Consider the following 18,155-nt stretch of genomic DNA (forward strand, 5'->3'; position numbering starts at 1 on the left):
ATTATGGGTGTTTTAAAAAAAGATCACGGCAAAAAAAGTGTAGGCCCGGGCCTACATACTAGCTACGACCCTGAGAGGGGCCAAACACTAGACATGAGGGGATGTGGGACTTGTGATATGAGGGAGAAAATCTCAAGTAACCAGGCTCAAAAAGTTTCGACAAAATGGTCTCCTGTGCATTTATCGTACCACAGTTTCCAGCTTCTGAGAGTTTTCAACAAAAGGGCATTGTTAAATTTACTTGAATTTATCATAAGTTTTCAAGAAAAGGGCAGATGTTTTTATTTTTTCAGTACTTTTTCAACAAAGGGTCACTAGTGAAATACTCTACTCGACACTTTTCATATAAAAAAAACATAAAAGGGTCCTTTTAACGGAAAACGGGCACATTCTCAAGTGAAAATAAAAGCAGTTTGGAAGTTTTTTACATTTTTAGCTCCGGGATTCAGTCCCCGGTGGCTTCCTGACCCCTTCCCTAGGCTGTCTCTCCCTATCCCTTACTAAGTTAAACAGATATGGAAATGATTCACATATTGTGATATGATTGTGTAAGAAGGTTAGGCTTACATTCCTCTCATGGCTAGGTCAGTAATGAAATAAACTTTGAAAGTGAATAAGCAAAATAGAAGCAACACATTGCTTAATCAAGTGAGTAGGCAGTTTTCACAGTCTACAGTGTTGGCCATAATAGCAAATTATTTGCTAGTGTTATAGTACCTGTTTTACGGTACCGTCTTGCAATTTTCTTTCTCTTTATCCTCTAATCAAACCATCGCTCTCATCTGAGTGAAGAATTGGCCAAAATCATGACTGATTAGCCAAATATTGGTGTATTTCAACACATTTCATCAGTTTTTTGAACTCTCAAAGAGAGGTACAGCACTGCTAAATGTCTAGCCGATATATTTTTTTGTACTGCTAGATTATTACTGATGTCATAATCTGGCAGCACATAAGTAAATCTTCATCATTCAGTTTTGTTCTCAACATGGAAGACAATGTTGATGATAGTTGGGTTGCAGAGAAAAAGAGAAATATTGTGTACAATAAGTATTTACCGTATAGCGATCAACTTGAGGAAGAATCACAGGTTATATTTCGTGAAATCAAGGAAAATTTGTATCGATCGGTCGCTTTGCGTGAACTCAAACCGGGAGTTGTGCTCTGGACAAACAGACTTTACGTGTACGTAATGGTAGCCTAGCACTATTATACCATAGGCCCATACGCTAGGGCAGTAGCTTAGGTCTGGGGCTATGTGAATTAGGCCTATGCTTTGCCATACTTTGTTGTAATTCATTACTTTACGTAAACCTGTAATGATCTCCTCTTTAAGTGTGTCCCGCAGGTCCCACTCCCATTATTCCCCTAAAATGGCAATGATGTAAGGGTAGGCACATGCAACTTGTGGAACTTGTGGCATGTATTGTGGGAAAGGAAAGCATTAAGGCTAGTACTAGTAGTAGTGTGTACAGTTGAATATCTGAGGAATTAGAGAAAAATGTACATATCTGTACATGAACAAACTAAGATGTCAATATAAATGTAGTTAAAGGAAACCACCAGAGTCTAGGCTTAGGCCTAAGTTAATACAATTAAAAAACTTAGAGTTAGACTTTGGAAGATGTAAATTGCCAAAGTTGCTAACTGGTGTTCTAAGCAATTTATGTTATAATTGTATCAAGTCTGTTATTTTCCCTCGTTGGATTGTTCCATTTATTTATTAGGCGTATTGTACAGCAACAAAGTTGTTTGTTCTTTGGCGAAACATCTGACTACTGGAATTGTGTGAAACTCACCTTAACATTGAAATAACCCTAATAATTAAATGGAACAAACCTAATGTGAAATAAGAGTCTTGATCCAAATTTTCATGTAAATAATTAGCTATAAGGTAAAACATTTTATCATAACTATAGTGTTTGAGTTTTTCTCTCTGCATATTGGCAAAATATACTAGATACATAAACAAGACGATACATATTTTTAGTGACTTCTTGGAAGAGGCAATTAATTCACTCCTAAATGTTTTCCAATATTTAGGCAAATTTTGTTTTGAATGGATAGCCTAGACCTACCTACCATCAGAAGTCCAATGTCAATAATCCTATGGCAAGTTAAAATTTAGGCAGTGGATATATAGCCTTCAGACGGTTCCCGGTTCCAGTTTACTATTTAGCCGTCACTTCCGTCTGACATGCGCAGTTATCAATGCGATAAGCCGCCATTTTGGATGTTGTCTTTGAATGAGTGAAGTTGTGATACAATTGTGATCCATTTTTAAGCATGCCTCTAGCTGTAGGTGATAGTTTTGACTCGTTTTCTGAAATATTTGAGACGACTAAAGACGACTGATGCAGGAAAATGTGTGGATTATAGTGTCCATCTAAACTATTAAACGGGCAATGAAAATAACAGAATAAACCGCACATAATCAGAAAACAAACATGCTTCATCAAACATCACAGATGAAATATTTAAAAAATCCCGCCGTTTGCCAATGCAAAAACGGTCAAATAGTAGTAAGGCGCAGAAAACCGCCAGAAAATTTGCGGGACGGCAAAATAACTCGGGGACCGGATCGTCCGCTGGCACCGCAGGAAAATCACAAGTCCGCAAGATTGATAACTGCGCATGTCAGACAGAAGTGACGGCTAAATAGTAAACTGGAATCGGGAACCGTCTGACGGCTATATATCCACTGCGTAAAATTTAAGACAAAAAAAAAATTGGAAAATGATATTGAATTTCCTATCAACCACTGACAAAAACATTCTGACTGAAAAGTGTTTCCGGTGATGTTTATTCATGTTTCGCAATACCCATCTGTACCAATTTTTCTCCCTGTCCATTTTTTACAGATATGTTCAAATATATGGAAGGAAATTCTCAAAAGAGGAACATGTTGCCCTGATACATCTTTACCTGGAGTTGCTGCAGATTCCAAACCTGAATGCTATTATTGTCAACAGACTGTGCTGTGTTCTCAGTGACCTGCTGAGGTAAGTCTTGTAATATCCTGAGATATTACTTTCATCCAGTGTAATTAGAAGCTGTGGCAAAAATAAAGATTTAATAAGAAATTCATCAAGTGCCAGTATATGATTTGTATGCTATCATGAACAAAGGTTCATATATTTTATTGCTAATTACTTGAGTTGAGTGAGATAATTGTCTTAACGACTAAATAAAATGGTAAAAAAATTCAAAGAACTTCTAACTGAAATGATTATCTTGCTGTAAGTGATGTCTAAAATGCAACATTAAAATGAATATTTGATAAGATCTTCAGGATATTTCACAATCCAGTTTTAGACAAGTTTGTAAATCAGTTGGTACAATATGTTGGTGACATTTGATGACGTGAAGGTTTTGGTTAATGTTGTAGGTAAAACAGCGAATTCATGATAAAAAGATGATTTATTATTGTCCAGTTAAAACATTTCTTACAAATATTACTCCCCTTTTCAGGAAAAAGTCTGTATTATCTAGAGATGATCTACAAATACAATGGCGCCCTCTATATCAGTTGATGGAAGGCATCCTTTATTCATCAGACGAAGGCCTAGGATTGGAATGGCTCCCATCGTGAGTATCAGTTTTTACCCTCAGTACCAGAAAAGTATCATGACAAGTCTTGAATTTCAAACTTGAAATAAAAAAAGAAAGATAAAGTAAAAATATACATTACATTGACTTTTATACTGTAGCTCTGTATTGTTGTTTCAGACTGCTTATGTACTGTTAATCTTACTTTGCAGGGAAAATTTTGGTCGTCTGGTGGTCCGAGACAACCAAAGTTCTGTTCAGACAACAGAAATCAGGTTAAGAGGTTGTCTGATGGGTGACTAGTTGTTTACTGTACACCAAATTCAGACCGTTTTTTCAGATAATTTTTTATTTATCTTTCACAGATCCATTGAAGGGACTCTGCAGAAACTCATTCAGGTGGCAAGAACGTAAGATTAAGCTTATCATTTTACCCAAGTTGAAAAATCGCTCTTCATAAGATGTCTCCATCAAATTCTTTAAGTGACATTTCAAGCTTTGTTATACGTATTGGTGTTTTTCATAGAGGTAATGCTTCATGTTTGCTTCTAGTATCTGTTGGGTTGGATGTTTGGTGAAAATTGCTTTAAAGAAATTTTAACAAAGTCTAAGATTTAAAGAAAAATATAAAAATACAGACCAAGTAAGTACAACACATTGCTCCAACTCCTCTCTGAATAACCTGTTTATATTGTTAAATATTGAAATTAATTATGGAGATTTGAGATTAAGTTTTCTAATTTAATCTTATTTGAATAAAGTACATCTTGCAATAACTTGAGATGCAGCACCAGGCAACCATGTCAAAATGCCTTTCTTTTTTCCCAAGACTTCAGTACTTGGAATGAAGCTTCCGGAAAACATGCTTAATACTGCCATGCAATCCACCACATACTGTAGGATCAGATTGCATAACTGCATGTGCCTAAATTCCTACTGGGCTTTTACTTTATGTTTGTAGCATAGACTGTGTAGGAGACCTCATGACAGATGACCATATCTAACAGTCTTTTTTTGAGCACTGGCTACAATAACTGACAAGAAATTCATTTTTTAAAAGGAATCATATGTTTCGCACCATGGTATCATCATTTGGCAGGTACTTCACCGTGGAGAGCACTCAAGAAATTCTGGATGAATTTCGACCCCTTCTCTGCCCCTTCGATGAGACAATGTACAAAGGGCTGAGTTACCTCAAACTGTTCTTGCCAACGATGTTACCTCCCGAACATCACGATAAGGGCTTCAAGTGAGTTACTGTACCTACGTCTCTTTGATATTACAGAGCTGAACTGCTATATTTTACTTTTGTTGTCTTCTCAATGCAGGGTAATCGATGAGAAGGAATTTAAGGGAAACAATACAATGTACACATGCTAAATTCATATCTAGGTAGAATTCAATTGTTATCATTACTTCCTATTCCTCCTTGTTCCCAGTGAAGTTTATTGTTGGTTGAACACTTTCTTTGTGTGCTTATGAGAGGTTGAGACCATGTCAGCATGTCATGTGTAAGATATGTGAAACATACTAAAATGGGCTCGGGTCAAAAAATTATTTCCTTATTTTATACACACTCAAAGCTGTACATGCCAATAATTACAAGCTGTGTCTAGGTTAAAATATATACAATTAGTAGTTAAATGATCGTGTGAGGTCATGAAAATTTATTGGGTGAATATTTAGCTTCCCCCAGCGAAGGTGGCAGTTAAGTAATAAATTGGAAGACAGTAATAAAACTTTATAAAAGCAAAGGTTGCAGCTGAAACCAAGAGATGGAAGTTAATTCTCAATCATGCCTTGTTAGTTTTTATTTTGGTAGCTACTTCCATGTAACATTGTCTCTATTTAACTTCTAGGTTATGGCTGGATGAGATTATGGGCATACTGGCCACAAACCACAACTCACCAGCTTGGGAACCGGTACGTATCATTTTGAGAAAAGATTAGCAAAGTTTATAAAGTATATTGCAAAGTTTATTATTGTTACTAGCCGGCTATATATATATATCTATATATCTATTATATGTAAAAACTGTGATATTTTACAGTACGAACAGGAGTTTTTATTCTGACCATGCATCAGTACTTTGTAAATGTGGATGTTGAAGACTACAGTAATCGAATACTAGTTCTTTCAAGTTGACAATAGCATTTAGTATAGGCATGAAATTGTTATGTTGGAGATATTGCTCAGGATGAAACTATTTATGATATATTATATTATTATGTTATAAACATTCTGGGCTCAAAGAGGTTTGAAAGCCATTTACAGTATAACAGAATACTCCCTCAAGAACATTTGATGTGATTGGTGAAGATCATTTGCTCTGAGCAGGTGCTAAGAAAAGAGTCTGAAACAAACCCCAGTCCAATGATACTTCTACCCTGGATGGAGTAAGATAGAGGACTATTTGCAGCCAGAACTGACAAAGATTACAGGCATACAGTTTATGGAAATGAACAAAAGGAAGTACAGTAAAATTAAAAATCCCTCAATCAAGTTAATCAGTTGTTCATAGAACAGTTTTCACATTCTACCAACACTTCCATTAATCAGGTTTTGATGTTTCCAGCTTTAAATAGAAGGAATGTCATGCCATATTTCTCTCTTTCCTGTGTGTCTTTCTTAGATGGTGATTGACCTATTAGCAAGGACAGCCTCCAGGACTCTCGGTTATATTGACTGGTCAGAATTTATACCAATGGTGAGAAAACTCTGTAGTTTTAATCATGCTTTGAGTTGAGGTAAGATTATCAGGCATATAACAATACATCACGTGAACTAATTGCAGCTGCTTACTTTGTACGGCATCAAGTAAATACCTCATTTGTTTCTCGGTGTAAACGTTCATGCGTGTGTACCTTTGATGGTTTGTGTTTGTTTCTTAAATTTGATGTTTAGGTCTGTTCCTTCTTCATTCCATCAAGTTAGCCATTTATTAATTTTTGAGAAAACAAATTGTTGATCATAATTAAGGAAAATATTAAATGTTGGTAAAGTAACTTTTCTTGTAGATGTGTGCCATTCTCAGTTCCGATGTTTTCAATCATATTTCTTTCTTGGGAAACGATACTAGCGCGAGTACGTTTGACAGAATGACAGCCAAAAATGCAAAGAGGATTTTGTAGCTGAATTTAGCACAGTTAGTATTGTCTTAGGACTAGGCTATCCATTCTGTAAATCAAGTTGAGATTTTAACAGTGGTTGTCTAGAAGTAATAAGAATATGGAATGCAGTGTCACTATAGTTTCACTTTGAAAAAGTTAGAGGGGCCTTATGTTTCAATCCTCTGAGGATCTTCTTCAGAGGCAAACTTAAACGAAACCAGAAAGGAGACATTAAAACTAGACAGACAGACTAATTTGGACTGATGAACGACGAATAAACTAAAAATTGACTGAGCATAAGAACATACTCCGTGAACAAATCTTTTGCGTAGCTTGGTGACAAAATGCCGACCCAATTAAATGTCTTTGCCTCTCGATAGTTTACAATCGTGGGTTAATTACTTATGTATTTTGTTTAACAAGAAATTTCACTTGCCACTCAGTAATGTATTTTTTCTGTTTTCAATCAGTTCTTTACTAGGTTTCTTAGAAGTTTTAACTTACCTGTTGGGACGAAAAAGCTTCAGATTGGTAGATCTGGCAAAGGGTATGAATGCCACAACTCCTGTCAGTTGATAGTGTACATGTTGGTAAGTAGTATATAAGTTACATGAATGGATAGACCACAATGCAGATTACCAGGTTAAACTTGTACAATATAAGGAATAGAATCATGCAAGCGACCAGGTCATTACTTCCACTCGGCTCTTAACAGCCCCTCCTCCAATCTCATCTCATCTGTCTTCTTCTTGCCTAGAGGCAAATAAGGCCTCCACAGAGCGTCCCCATTCATCTCGTGCGGCAGCTGCGTTTCTGGCCTCATTCCAGGATCGCCAACCAGCTCTCTCTCTCTCTTTGTCCACTGTTCTGCGCCATGTTGTTTTTGGTCGCCCTCTCTTTCTCCTGCCCTCTGGTGCCCAAGTCATGCTGATGTTGCTGACGTTGTTTGGGTTTTGGCGCAATATATTCCCAATGAATTTCCATCTTCTTTTCTTAATTTTGATGCTTAGTGGTCCCATTTTTGCTCTCTTTAGCAGTTCCTTTGTGCTGACCCGTTCTTGCCATCTTATCCCTAGCACTGTCCTGAGGCATTTGTTATGAAATATATCGCTTTTCATCCCCCTTATTCATTTTCCAGTTCTCGCATCCATATAGACCAATTATTTCCTTGTTTTGACAGTTGTCATTAAGAAACTTGTTCATAATCAAGTTAGCTGGTTTACACCTGTGGTTTACTTTATGTTATAAAATAATAATAAGGAACACATAGACCAGGGAATTGATGTGTATATTCTTAATGATTTTTAATCATCAATTTGTGTGACAATGTTGGTATAAGTGCAAGGCACAAGCAAAATGCTGTAATGCTTCACTCTAATGATTGCATGCTGAGATATTAAAAGTGTAAACACAACCAATTGCCTTTAATGATGGTTGTCACTGATATAATTCAACTTTCTTTATAGGGTCCAGATGGCGTCTGTCAAAGTTATTTGGAGAAGTTTTTTGCTGCTATAGAGTCTTACTTTCATCCATCTAACATTGGCAAGTACACGGTAAGCCAAAAAAGTAGTTTCTAGTTGAAACAAATGAAATTAAGTTGATAGCTTGGTGTAATGTGTAAACGAACTCTTGCATGATATCAATAACTGTCTTGTTATCTTGGGTTACATATCTTTTGTACTTTGCATGGGCAGGAGAACTTACATCGTAAACATTGCCAATATCTTTAGTAACTTAGGAGATTTTATTTATGGAAATTAATTTCATGCTGTATTTTTACAACTTTTGTATTTTCTAGTTCAGACTTCAGAGAATTCTTTCGAAGTTGCCTTCCCTATTGGTGGACAGACTGCACAGGTAATTCAGTATTCTGTAAAACTATTTGTGTTTTTTTTAAGGTTATTACAGTAAATATTTGGTGATTATTTTCTAAATAAAGTGCCTGTTGTACAGTTTATGTGTTAATAGTTCATTTGATTGATAGAATTTCATATATTTTATCCTACAGTAAGTTGCATTTGGGTTTATAATCCAATGCATTTATTACATGATTGAGTGGTATAGAATGTACATTTTATAGGTATCTGGGTTGTAATGAAAGAAGAGCACTCCAAACCATGTAACCTTTGGGAAAGTTCTTAAAAAAAAAGAAAATTGGCCTATAACAATGCTAAATAATGGTAAATTATGACACATTCCACTAGATGAAGACCATTTCTAAATCAATTAAACAATATATTGAGTAGCTTTAGTGTTAACTTTGTGCCTGAAGGTAACCTCTGATATCCAAACCAATCCTTTCTGCTAGAACAGTCACCAAATCTGATCAATTATGCCTTAAAATGTAAAGCAAATATTGAATTTTGCACCAAAGGTACATGAACCTAGTAAAAGGTGCAGTATGCAATATGCTTGCTTTTCAAGTCATTCATTAGTAGTTTAATCCTTTATATTTATTAAAGAATATGCTTAGTTGCAGAATTGATTATTTATGTAACATATTTCTTGAAGTTTCCTTTGAATTGATAACAGATGTTCAATAGGTATGGAAGCATCCGGTGTGCCACTGATGCTACAAACATTACAGTTCATTTTTTTTATGAGCCATGTGTTTGCATGCTGAGTGAGCCGCCTTAAATACGCTACATACAAGAAGCAACTGTTTGATCAGTTTTCATCTGTTTTGTTCTGCAGAGAGCGACACGGCAAACCTTATTGGTATCCAGTGATTCCAGATTCTGCCAAGCTCACGGAAAAGGACATCACTGCCTTTGTTAACAGCATGAAACCCGTCGTATTCTTAGCCATCTACAGTAAGATTGGTAGCTTGGATGCCGCAATAGCTCTGAAGAACCTGGCATTGTTGAGACCAGAATTGGTTGTAGCTCCTCTGCTAGACAAGTAAGTCTGTAAATGCATTCGTTTGGTATATTTACGCTGACTAGGTCGATGAGGAAACATTGTTGTGAAAGATGCAGATTGTAGGATTAAAATTAATGTAAGTTGATCGTTTCATATTCGCATTAAACAGATTATCGTGTTTGAATTGATCAGAGAACACAAAAGTTAGGACATAAAAGCCCCCTCCCACTCTCCCGACCAATAACACTTATTATGATAGTGCAGTGATTTTTCATTGAATGTTCAATCATCAGACTGCAGATTTTTGAATAATTGTTTTTTTTTTTTTATGCCATTCTTTGTATAAACCATCAGGACTTACCATGCGTTGGAAACATTAACAGAACCCCACCAACTGGTGGCCACTTTAAGCTGTGTGCTAGCAGTCTCAAGGACCTTGCTGAAGGGTGGAAAATGGTTGCCTGATGGTCCAGCCCATCTGATGCCACTCTTACAGTCATGTCTCCCTGGAATTGATGCTAATGACAACAAAAAGTGCATGGTAGGTTTGAATTCATCTGTCAGTTATGGTTACTCATAACGTATGATATATGCTGACACATCTTTTACATATCACAATATCAATTTTGGGGATGCAAACTGCTGTTAGACATATGAAGCCCAGATTCTCAATTCCTCAAAACAACATTTTTTTTTTCCAGTTGACAGTAATTCCTTGTATGTTTTGTACCTAGGACACAATCCATTTTTGATAAATTCCAAGGATTCAAACCATTTTGGATAAGAACATATGGATGTGTAAAAGTAAGTTGGCCTGACGTTTCGATCCTAGCAGGATCTTCTTCAGAGGCTAAAAAAAAAAAAAGGAAAGAACATATGAAGGCGACTGTTCCAGATTAAAGGTGAAATTTTTCGTCAGAGCTACCCTCAACTGAGAAATGAAAATACAGTTTCATATATGCGAGACTAATACAAGGCAAAACAGAACAGTGAAAATAGAACAGAAAGAAATAGAAGTCGATAATAGTGGAAGAGGAGAGTTGGAATTAAAAGAGAAGAAACTGTTACAAATAGAGAAAGATGAGATGGAGCTACTGACTCAAAGACATTGATGGAGGGGAAAAATTATACATTGAAAGCATGTTCTAGGAAAAGATTCATCTGATGGCCGTTTTTCATCTCGTCACCTCTGGGTTTTTTAAATTTATTTATTTAATGTATTTACTATTGTGATCATATTGGCTGATATTTCTTTCTTTGACATGGTCAATTTTGTTAATGGCTTCTTCTTTATTAACCTGTTCCTTGAAGCTGACCAAACACATAATGACTATGATTTGACTTTGTTTTGGTCTTAGGTTACACTGCAGATCATCAGCACAATGGCCATGCTGGCCCCTTTTGTCGATTGCTCTCAAGCTCACCTTGTACGGAATGACCTCAGCGAACAGGAGAGGGAACTTTGTTCGGCAACAGCTGGCTTTGAGGATTTTGTCCTAATTTTCTTAGAAAGGTCAGTTATAAACCTAAATGACGAAAGTAAGAATTATTAAATGGTTATATATGTCTGAATGGAAATCGTATTGAATATGACCTCAATCTGACAGAGTTTTCCCTGGTGTGGGGTTATGTCCATGCTTGGTCATGAGGTCTTCATCTGTGTTTAATATTCCATTTGCAGGTGCTTTGCGGTTGTGGATGCAACGGTAGTTGAGAGTGGGTCCAGTAACAACCAGAGTCGAACCAATATGCAGGACAGCCTCAGTAGCTATGTGATGGGGACAGCTTTGTACTTTGTCTTTACACAGTGTTCTCCGGCACTGTTTGAGGTATAAACAAAGAGTGATGCAAACCTGCTCAAGTAATAATCACTTGTTTCATGCAAATCCAATATACGCACCAGAAGAAATTATCTAGAAGCAAAATACGAGACAGGGGAAGAGAGAGAGAGAGAGTGAGAGGAAGATAGTGAGGGAGATAGGGTGAGAGATAGGGTGGGAGATAGGGTGAGAGATAGGGTGGGAGATAGGGTGAGAGATAGGGTGGGAGATAGGGTGGGAGATAGGAAGACATTGGGGGGAGAGAGGAAGACGGAATATTATAAACTAAAGGCTTCGAAAACATTTCTTTGATTCAGTCTTTCATGATTTTTTTATTTTGCTGTGCCATTTTTGGGGAGATGGGGTGGGGATGGGGGGATAGGGAAAAGGAAACTAACTAAGCACTTAAAATATCAAATTGTTTGTTTGTTGTTAGTAAAATGTCAATTTTGTTGGTAGGTTGCTGTGGACAAGTTGATCAAGTATGTGATGAGTACTATTCTGGAAACAGATCTAGCAGGGAGAACAGTAGCTGTACTATGCAGAGAGGCTGTCAAGGTAAGAACATAGATGGCATGTTGCCAAAATCAACATTCAGACAATGCAATGAACACAACCAAACCAGTGTTGGCATTGGGGGAAATTTGGGGGTAATTTCCTGCAACATTTCCTGGTACTTCACCATTTCTGTAGTTGCAAAATTTGCCAATAGCAAGCCGGATATTATAAAGTTTTGTAAATTTTTGTAAGGAATAATGTGATTGGTCAAATCTTCCACAGAGAAAACACTGGCTTTGATAGTGCGACACTGCACAGGGTGTATTGTGTGTTTTGGTCGCAATGGTCGACTGTGCGTACCGCACTGTATGTACTATATATATATGCGTTAAATCTCGGTACGGGCATATGTATGTACACACTAACATCATGAATCCCCCTAAAAACAAAAAATACCCCAAAACCTTGAAAGTAAACCCCAAAATATATTGACTAGGAGAATTCCCCCCCCCCTTTTAACATCCTAGTGATAACAATGAACCAAATGCAAATCCAGTTGTTATGAACAAAACATGCAGTACTTCATATGTTACATGAACCATTTTACAAATGAAATTTTAATTATTTGAAATATATGATAATTTATCCAGTCTCGCAGTATCTCATGGACATTCCTGTTTGCGGTATTCCTGTATGACACACCTGCTGTATCATGACTAACCAGAGGCCTCAATCAATAACATGAATACCTGTTAATGTGCAGTAGCATCTTTTGTGTCTTCCCCCCTATCAGGGAACATTTCACCTTTCTTCCATCCTATTCTTCTTCATTATAGTTTTATTTTATTATATTTTCTCCCCCTTCCAATATTAGGTGAACCCTACTGTAACGTTAAAGAAGTTAGTCCCTCGCTGTAGCCAGCTGCTTATCAACATTTGCTCATCTCAAGAGATTCAGGAAGAGGAAAACCTGGACCATGAAGTCCTTTACAATCTGCTCCTTTTCTCTGAGGTATTTTATATTTTTCTTCTTCTTCTTCTTCTTCTTTTTTCATCTCTAGCAACTTCTCAGTACTTTATGTGATTGATTTCAAACATGATGAATCAGTATCCATGTATCTGTTTTTCTAAAAAATATAATTCCTAGTGTCATGCTTTCTCAATAGACCATCGTCATGAATCAAGTAGACAATAGATAATTTAATTTGTTATTAATCGTTATATCAGAGAGATTCATAACATCCGTAATAGACGAAACAAATTAATCATTTTTTTTTCATATTCTAAGATTCATTTGTATTTCACACACGGTAATGCCATTGATAATTCTAGTTTTGAATGCATTTGTGTTTGTTTTGGTTTTCACAGATCATCCATTTCTCAACTCACAAAATACTGGATTATAAGGAGGAGGTCTTCAATGTCTTGGAGCATAGTCTACACTTGACCTGCAAGGAAGGCTATCAGAGGGGATGTTACATTTTTAAGAACTTTCTGCTGACATTGACCGAAACGTACCCCAAGGAGCATCGCAGCGTCGCAGAGGGATTCGACAGACCCCTGGAGGAGTATTTGCCAATTAGGGTACCTCTACGAAATTCTATTAATTCTCTCAGTAACTATCGGAGGTTTCAATCATTTTGTACCTATTGAGAGTCCTGTGGTCCTAAAAGAATAAGTACAAAGATTTATTCATACTATCCTCAGAAAAAAGCAGATTGTCTTTTCTCCTTTTGTTGTCGCCTTGCTGATGGTGATTAAGAAGGGTCTTGAAAGGGTTCTCACAAAGTACCATCAACAAGGGTTGTCTTATTAGTGTCCTCAGCAAGGATCATTAATTAACAATTAATTAATTTCCAAGGGTTCCCAATGTTTCAGTGACAGCAACAAGGGTCGCCCATGGATCTCCATAAAGGGTCCTTGCTAATAGTCATTTACAGGTGTCTTCATTAAAGGACCTCAACATTTCTCTGACAGAGAAAGCATAGCCGGGTCTCTAAATAAAGGTTTTCAATCAGGACCCTTTTAACCTTCACAATTTGTTTAAAAGGGTCAATTTAGTTTAAAGTTTAATATGAAGTATAGAAAAAGGGGTCACACTAATGAAATTATATACTAACAGAATTATGACCTTTTTAAGAATAGCTGATATTGTATAGTTGATGAGTCCTGAAGTATCATGTCTCTCCTGTCATTAATGTGTATGATGAATGTGATATATTGAGTTGTATTAAGACTTGCAGAGTCGTTTAGTAAGAATTACATTAAAAGGGTCTACACTATTTACTTACCTGTCTACACATCAGGGATGCACTACCATCCTCCATTTGCTAGTTGGCTAATCAGCCAAGATATAGGTTAATGGTTAATACTATTGTAGTTTTTAGTTCATTATTTCAAACTCTATCTCAGGCCTTGAAGTGCAGGCTATTGGCAGGCTATGCATTGTGGATTTTGCTTTTAACCAGTATATAAAAAAAGGCACTTGCATTTTTTCTGCCAGTAGCCATTAAGAACGTAAAATTTAATACAGTAACTGATGTTTGCTGTAATTCAAGGAAAATGAAACAGATTTTATAAGCAATGGCTTTCTTATCATGTGGCTAAACTTGTAGGACTAATATCTTGTATCTATAATGCAAAGTAGATTCCAGTTAGAGAATAGAAAATTTAGCGTGTACCCATTAATACATTGACTGATCAAAATTGTGGTGAATTATTTAAAATTTGATCGTTTCTTCCTGTCCTAGGATTTTGCAAAAGCCGGTAACCTGGATGACTTACAGATGGGATGGACAGTTCCAACAGCAGAGAGCATCGGTGTTGTCAAGGAAGCATTGGACAAGTTTCTCTATCCTGAACTGAAGAAACTGGAAGATTATACATCAGGGACAGAGATGACCAGGTGAAATATTGTCATACATTAAATAGCTTATTAAACAAAAGGATTTTTAAAGTAAAGAATGGCTCTAATTTGTTGTCTTTAATGTACAGGCTGTTAATTAATGTGGAGATGGATTATTAAAGAGTATAGTGCAGTTATCAAACGTCTTGTCTATAATGAAAATGGTTACTTTTGGATTTTTGCTGTCAATAGTCATCCAACTAACCCTCACTGTACGTCATTGAATGTTACAAATATTCCCTTTAATAATGTTACTTACCCATTCGGTGATATGATTTGACATTTGTTGCATAATCACAAGTTCCCCATCTCCTATCCTTCCCTCCCCTTCAAAAACTAGCAGGAGAGTTGGTCATTGAATAAAGCATAGCAATACCATTGTTTTCATTTCCTGATATGGACAGGCAGAAGCAGTTTTCACAAGCTAAACATGGACAAAGTGTAAGCATCATATGTTACGTTCAGTTTAACAGTTGTGAGCTTTACACGCTCAGTTAATAAGTTGATATTTGCACTGACCAATAAACTGAATGAACAACTGACAAATATATCCGTCCGTTTTGAAAAACATCGTACTGTGTCAGCTTTCTTCTAGGTGAACTTGAGGGAGTCGTATCTCTTCTGATTATTATTAATATTATTTCTATACTTGTTTACTTTTCAGAGAGAAATTGCTTCAAAGTTTAAAGATTGTCTCCAGTGCTCTGTACGGATGTGCTGGTCTGCTACCGTTGTGGGACAGTCCACCGATAACAGAAGTGTAAGTTCTGTTAAACATTTTACAAATTAATTATTTCTTGTATAATTTCACATTTCTTCTCCATATTTGTACCTTATCATTGTGTTAGATGTCTTGGTGGATAAAGTCTTACAATTTTTATAGCAAGGAGACTGGTTTCAGTTAGAGGGTAAAAATGCAGATATCATATAAAGGGAGGTAATGACCTGCTTAGTAAAGCTTGTTGGGTATAACAAGACAGTTACCTTATGTGAGTGAGTCATCTGTTGACCAACTTTTATTTACCAGCCAAGTTGGAATGTCACTTAACCTTTGTTATCACGTTTAGGTCACCAAATTTGGGAACAATTTAAAACTTTTACAGGGGTCGAAAATGCGTCCCTTAATGTAACTGCAACGTCTTCTGCAGTTTGGAGTAAATTTGACCAGTTTTTAAATCAATTTGAAGATGACAAAGTATTGATTCTAGTGGTGGTGTTCTTGGTTTGGTGGTAGTATTTAAAGTAAATATTCCTGTTATTACACTTTCAAAGTGCACCTTTTCCATATAACCATGTTACAGTTTAATACTTAGTCTATGTTCATGCTAGTTTTTCATCCATTTGAAGTTGCCATATTTACCTGAAAAAAAACATTTAACATCGATCACATTCTCAACTATAATATCCAAGTGTTGTGACAATGAAAGAAAAATTGATTATATATTGTCTCTTGGGTAAATTTTTATAAAACAGATGTATAAACAATAGGAAATTATTAATCAAACTTTAATAATGAGATGCTTGTTAATTTTCTATTGAGTGTATTCGAATTTGAAGTTGCCATATTTACCTGAAAAAAACATTTAACATTGGTCACATTCTCAACTATAATATCCAAGTGTTGTGACAATGAAAGAAAAATGATGTTTGGCGTTGTTTTTTTGGTTCTGTTAGGATTGATGGATGGCAGGCTCCTACCAAGCAGATCATGCTGGTTACTTCAACCTCTGAGTTTCGACCTCAGTTTAAAGGCACCAGGGAGAAGATCCTGGACATCATTCACAATCTGCTGCAGCATGTCCTAGCAACGGTGGAAGATAACACAAAGGTCTTAGTAGTCATTGTAGATGTAAGTGCGATGGCAAGAATGTAAACGTTAATATTTCTATTACGTTGCCCATTTCTTGTTTAAAAATATTTTATAAAGACCAGTTTTTCAAGAAGTTTTGGTCGCTCCTTATGATCTTGGTATAAAGAGATAAAATATTGTGAATCAGCAGATGGAGAATCTGATCTAGAGTAAAATGGTGAAGGACCATTGATAGAAAAATTACATTTGTAGGGTAGAAATATTCTCCTTAGTAGCCGCAAGAATTAAATAGAATTTAAAGTGGTGCCATGGTATCATTACCATCAAATTTTGAAGAATGGTTGTCTGTAATAGCTTTTGTCCGTTCAGCTTTTGTATCTTTTGTGGCAAGTTCAGTTTGTTTCCTTTATCTCTTGAAACATGCTCAGTTATTTGGCAGAGGGAGTGTTGGTGTTCACAAAAGTAACAATGTAATAACCTAGGTCTGTGATTAATGGTCTGCATTAATGTATCACATCTAATTAGTTGATTATTTTCTCCCATCATGGCAGATCTTCAACCTACTGTTCAGATTTAGAGGAGTCGGTAAGAAGGATGTGGAAGCTCGGAAGAAAAGTCACTCTCTACAGAAGTCCACTTTCCAAGACAAGGTGAGACGTTCAGTAAAAACACATTGTTAATGCACAGGATATTAATCTTCCGGTTAAAAAGAAAATCTATCTGCCAGTAATTGTCACGCAGAAATGTCTCTTTACACGTGGAGAATATTAATTCCTAACTAACTGTGGTGAATCTTTTATATTAAAAGGTTTTTGGTTGTAATTAGTTCCACTTTTTTTGCATGCCAAAGTAATGAAAGCCTTTTGTAGTTCAAGAATGTTGTGCGTTTCCATCTAGCAAGCCCAAACTGCAGCTTATTCAGCTGATATCTTAGGCTCTCCTATAGATTGTTATCTGTGAGTAACATTCATAGACACAACCAGGTGATATGCCAGTTCACATCATCAAGAAAACCTGGAATTATTTTGATCACTTTTCTCTTCTTATTTTGAATTTTTTTATAATTGTTATTGTTGTTATTATTTTCATGATTATTAATATTGTTACTTTAATTTCGGACAGTTCACGTCATGAAGAATATCTGGAATTATTTTGATCACTTTTCTCTTCTTATTTTGAATTTTTTATTATTGTTATGTTTGTTAAAATTATTTTTATTTTTATAATTGTTATTATTATTATGATTGTTACTTTAATTTCGGACAGCTTCATGGCAAGAAGAAACACGTACGTGCCTTGTTGATAGAGAGGGTGTATCTGCAGCATCAAATGAGACAGGGTAAATTCAGCACCAATAACTATTCAGAACTGGACAGGGTGGTTATGAAAGACTTACTACAGCTATCTATCAGCAGATACAGCGAGGTAAGAAAAGTAGCCACAACAGACAGGGTATTATTCAAAATTTCAAATAGCTGTTTTGAGTTACTTGGGTTTGTTTATATAAATGGGAGGAATTTTGCTGCCCCATATGCATACGTTTTCAGTAACCTTAAAGTAGACACAAACCCAGCAGTCACCATTGGTCTCTAGAAAT

The 18,155-nt window shown here is 36.1% G+C and overlaps 1 protein-coding gene across 2 annotated transcripts in view; it reads left to right on the forward strand.

Annotated features, from left to right (window-relative positions):
* Positions 1-957: 957 nt before the first annotated feature.
* LOC139971388 (proteasome activator complex subunit 4-like) overlaps positions 958-18,155 on the forward strand; it is a 35,608-nt gene continuing 18,410 nt past the window's right edge. For both annotated transcript variants that reach the window (XM_071977762.1, XM_071977763.1), the window contains exons 1-22: positions 958-1,185; positions 2,862-3,002; positions 3,472-3,588; positions 3,915-3,959; positions 4,649-4,798; positions 5,409-5,472; positions 6,183-6,257; positions 7,131-7,250; positions 8,127-8,216; positions 8,462-8,520; positions 9,358-9,564; positions 9,880-10,066; positions 10,884-11,038; positions 11,207-11,354; positions 11,805-11,903; positions 12,718-12,855; positions 13,212-13,427; positions 14,594-14,748; positions 15,413-15,508; positions 16,423-16,597; positions 17,110-17,208; positions 17,825-17,983. In XM_071977762.1, coding sequence (XP_071833863.1) covers positions 989-1,185; positions 2,862-3,002; positions 3,472-3,588; positions 3,915-3,959; positions 4,649-4,798; positions 5,409-5,472; positions 6,183-6,257; positions 7,131-7,250; positions 8,127-8,216; positions 8,462-8,520; positions 9,358-9,564; positions 9,880-10,066; positions 10,884-11,038; positions 11,207-11,354; positions 11,805-11,903; positions 12,718-12,855; positions 13,212-13,427; positions 14,594-14,748; positions 15,413-15,508; positions 16,423-16,597; positions 17,110-17,208; positions 17,825-17,983 — 2,892 coding nt within the window. In that variant the 5' untranslated portion in view covers positions 958-988. The remainder of the gene's footprint in view (positions 1,186-2,861; positions 3,003-3,471; positions 3,589-3,914; positions 3,960-4,648; positions 4,799-5,408; positions 5,473-6,182; positions 6,258-7,130; positions 7,251-8,126; positions 8,217-8,461; positions 8,521-9,357; positions 9,565-9,879; positions 10,067-10,883; positions 11,039-11,206; positions 11,355-11,804; positions 11,904-12,717; positions 12,856-13,211; positions 13,428-14,593; positions 14,749-15,412; positions 15,509-16,422; positions 16,598-17,109; positions 17,209-17,824; positions 17,984-18,155) is intronic.

Source organism: Apostichopus japonicus, chromosome 8 (genome assembly GCF_037975245.1).
Source record: "Apostichopus japonicus isolate 1M-3 chromosome 8, ASM3797524v1, whole genome shotgun sequence".
Classification (NCBI taxonomy): Eukaryota; Metazoa; Echinodermata; class Holothuroidea; order Aspidochirotida; family Stichopodidae; genus Apostichopus; species Apostichopus japonicus.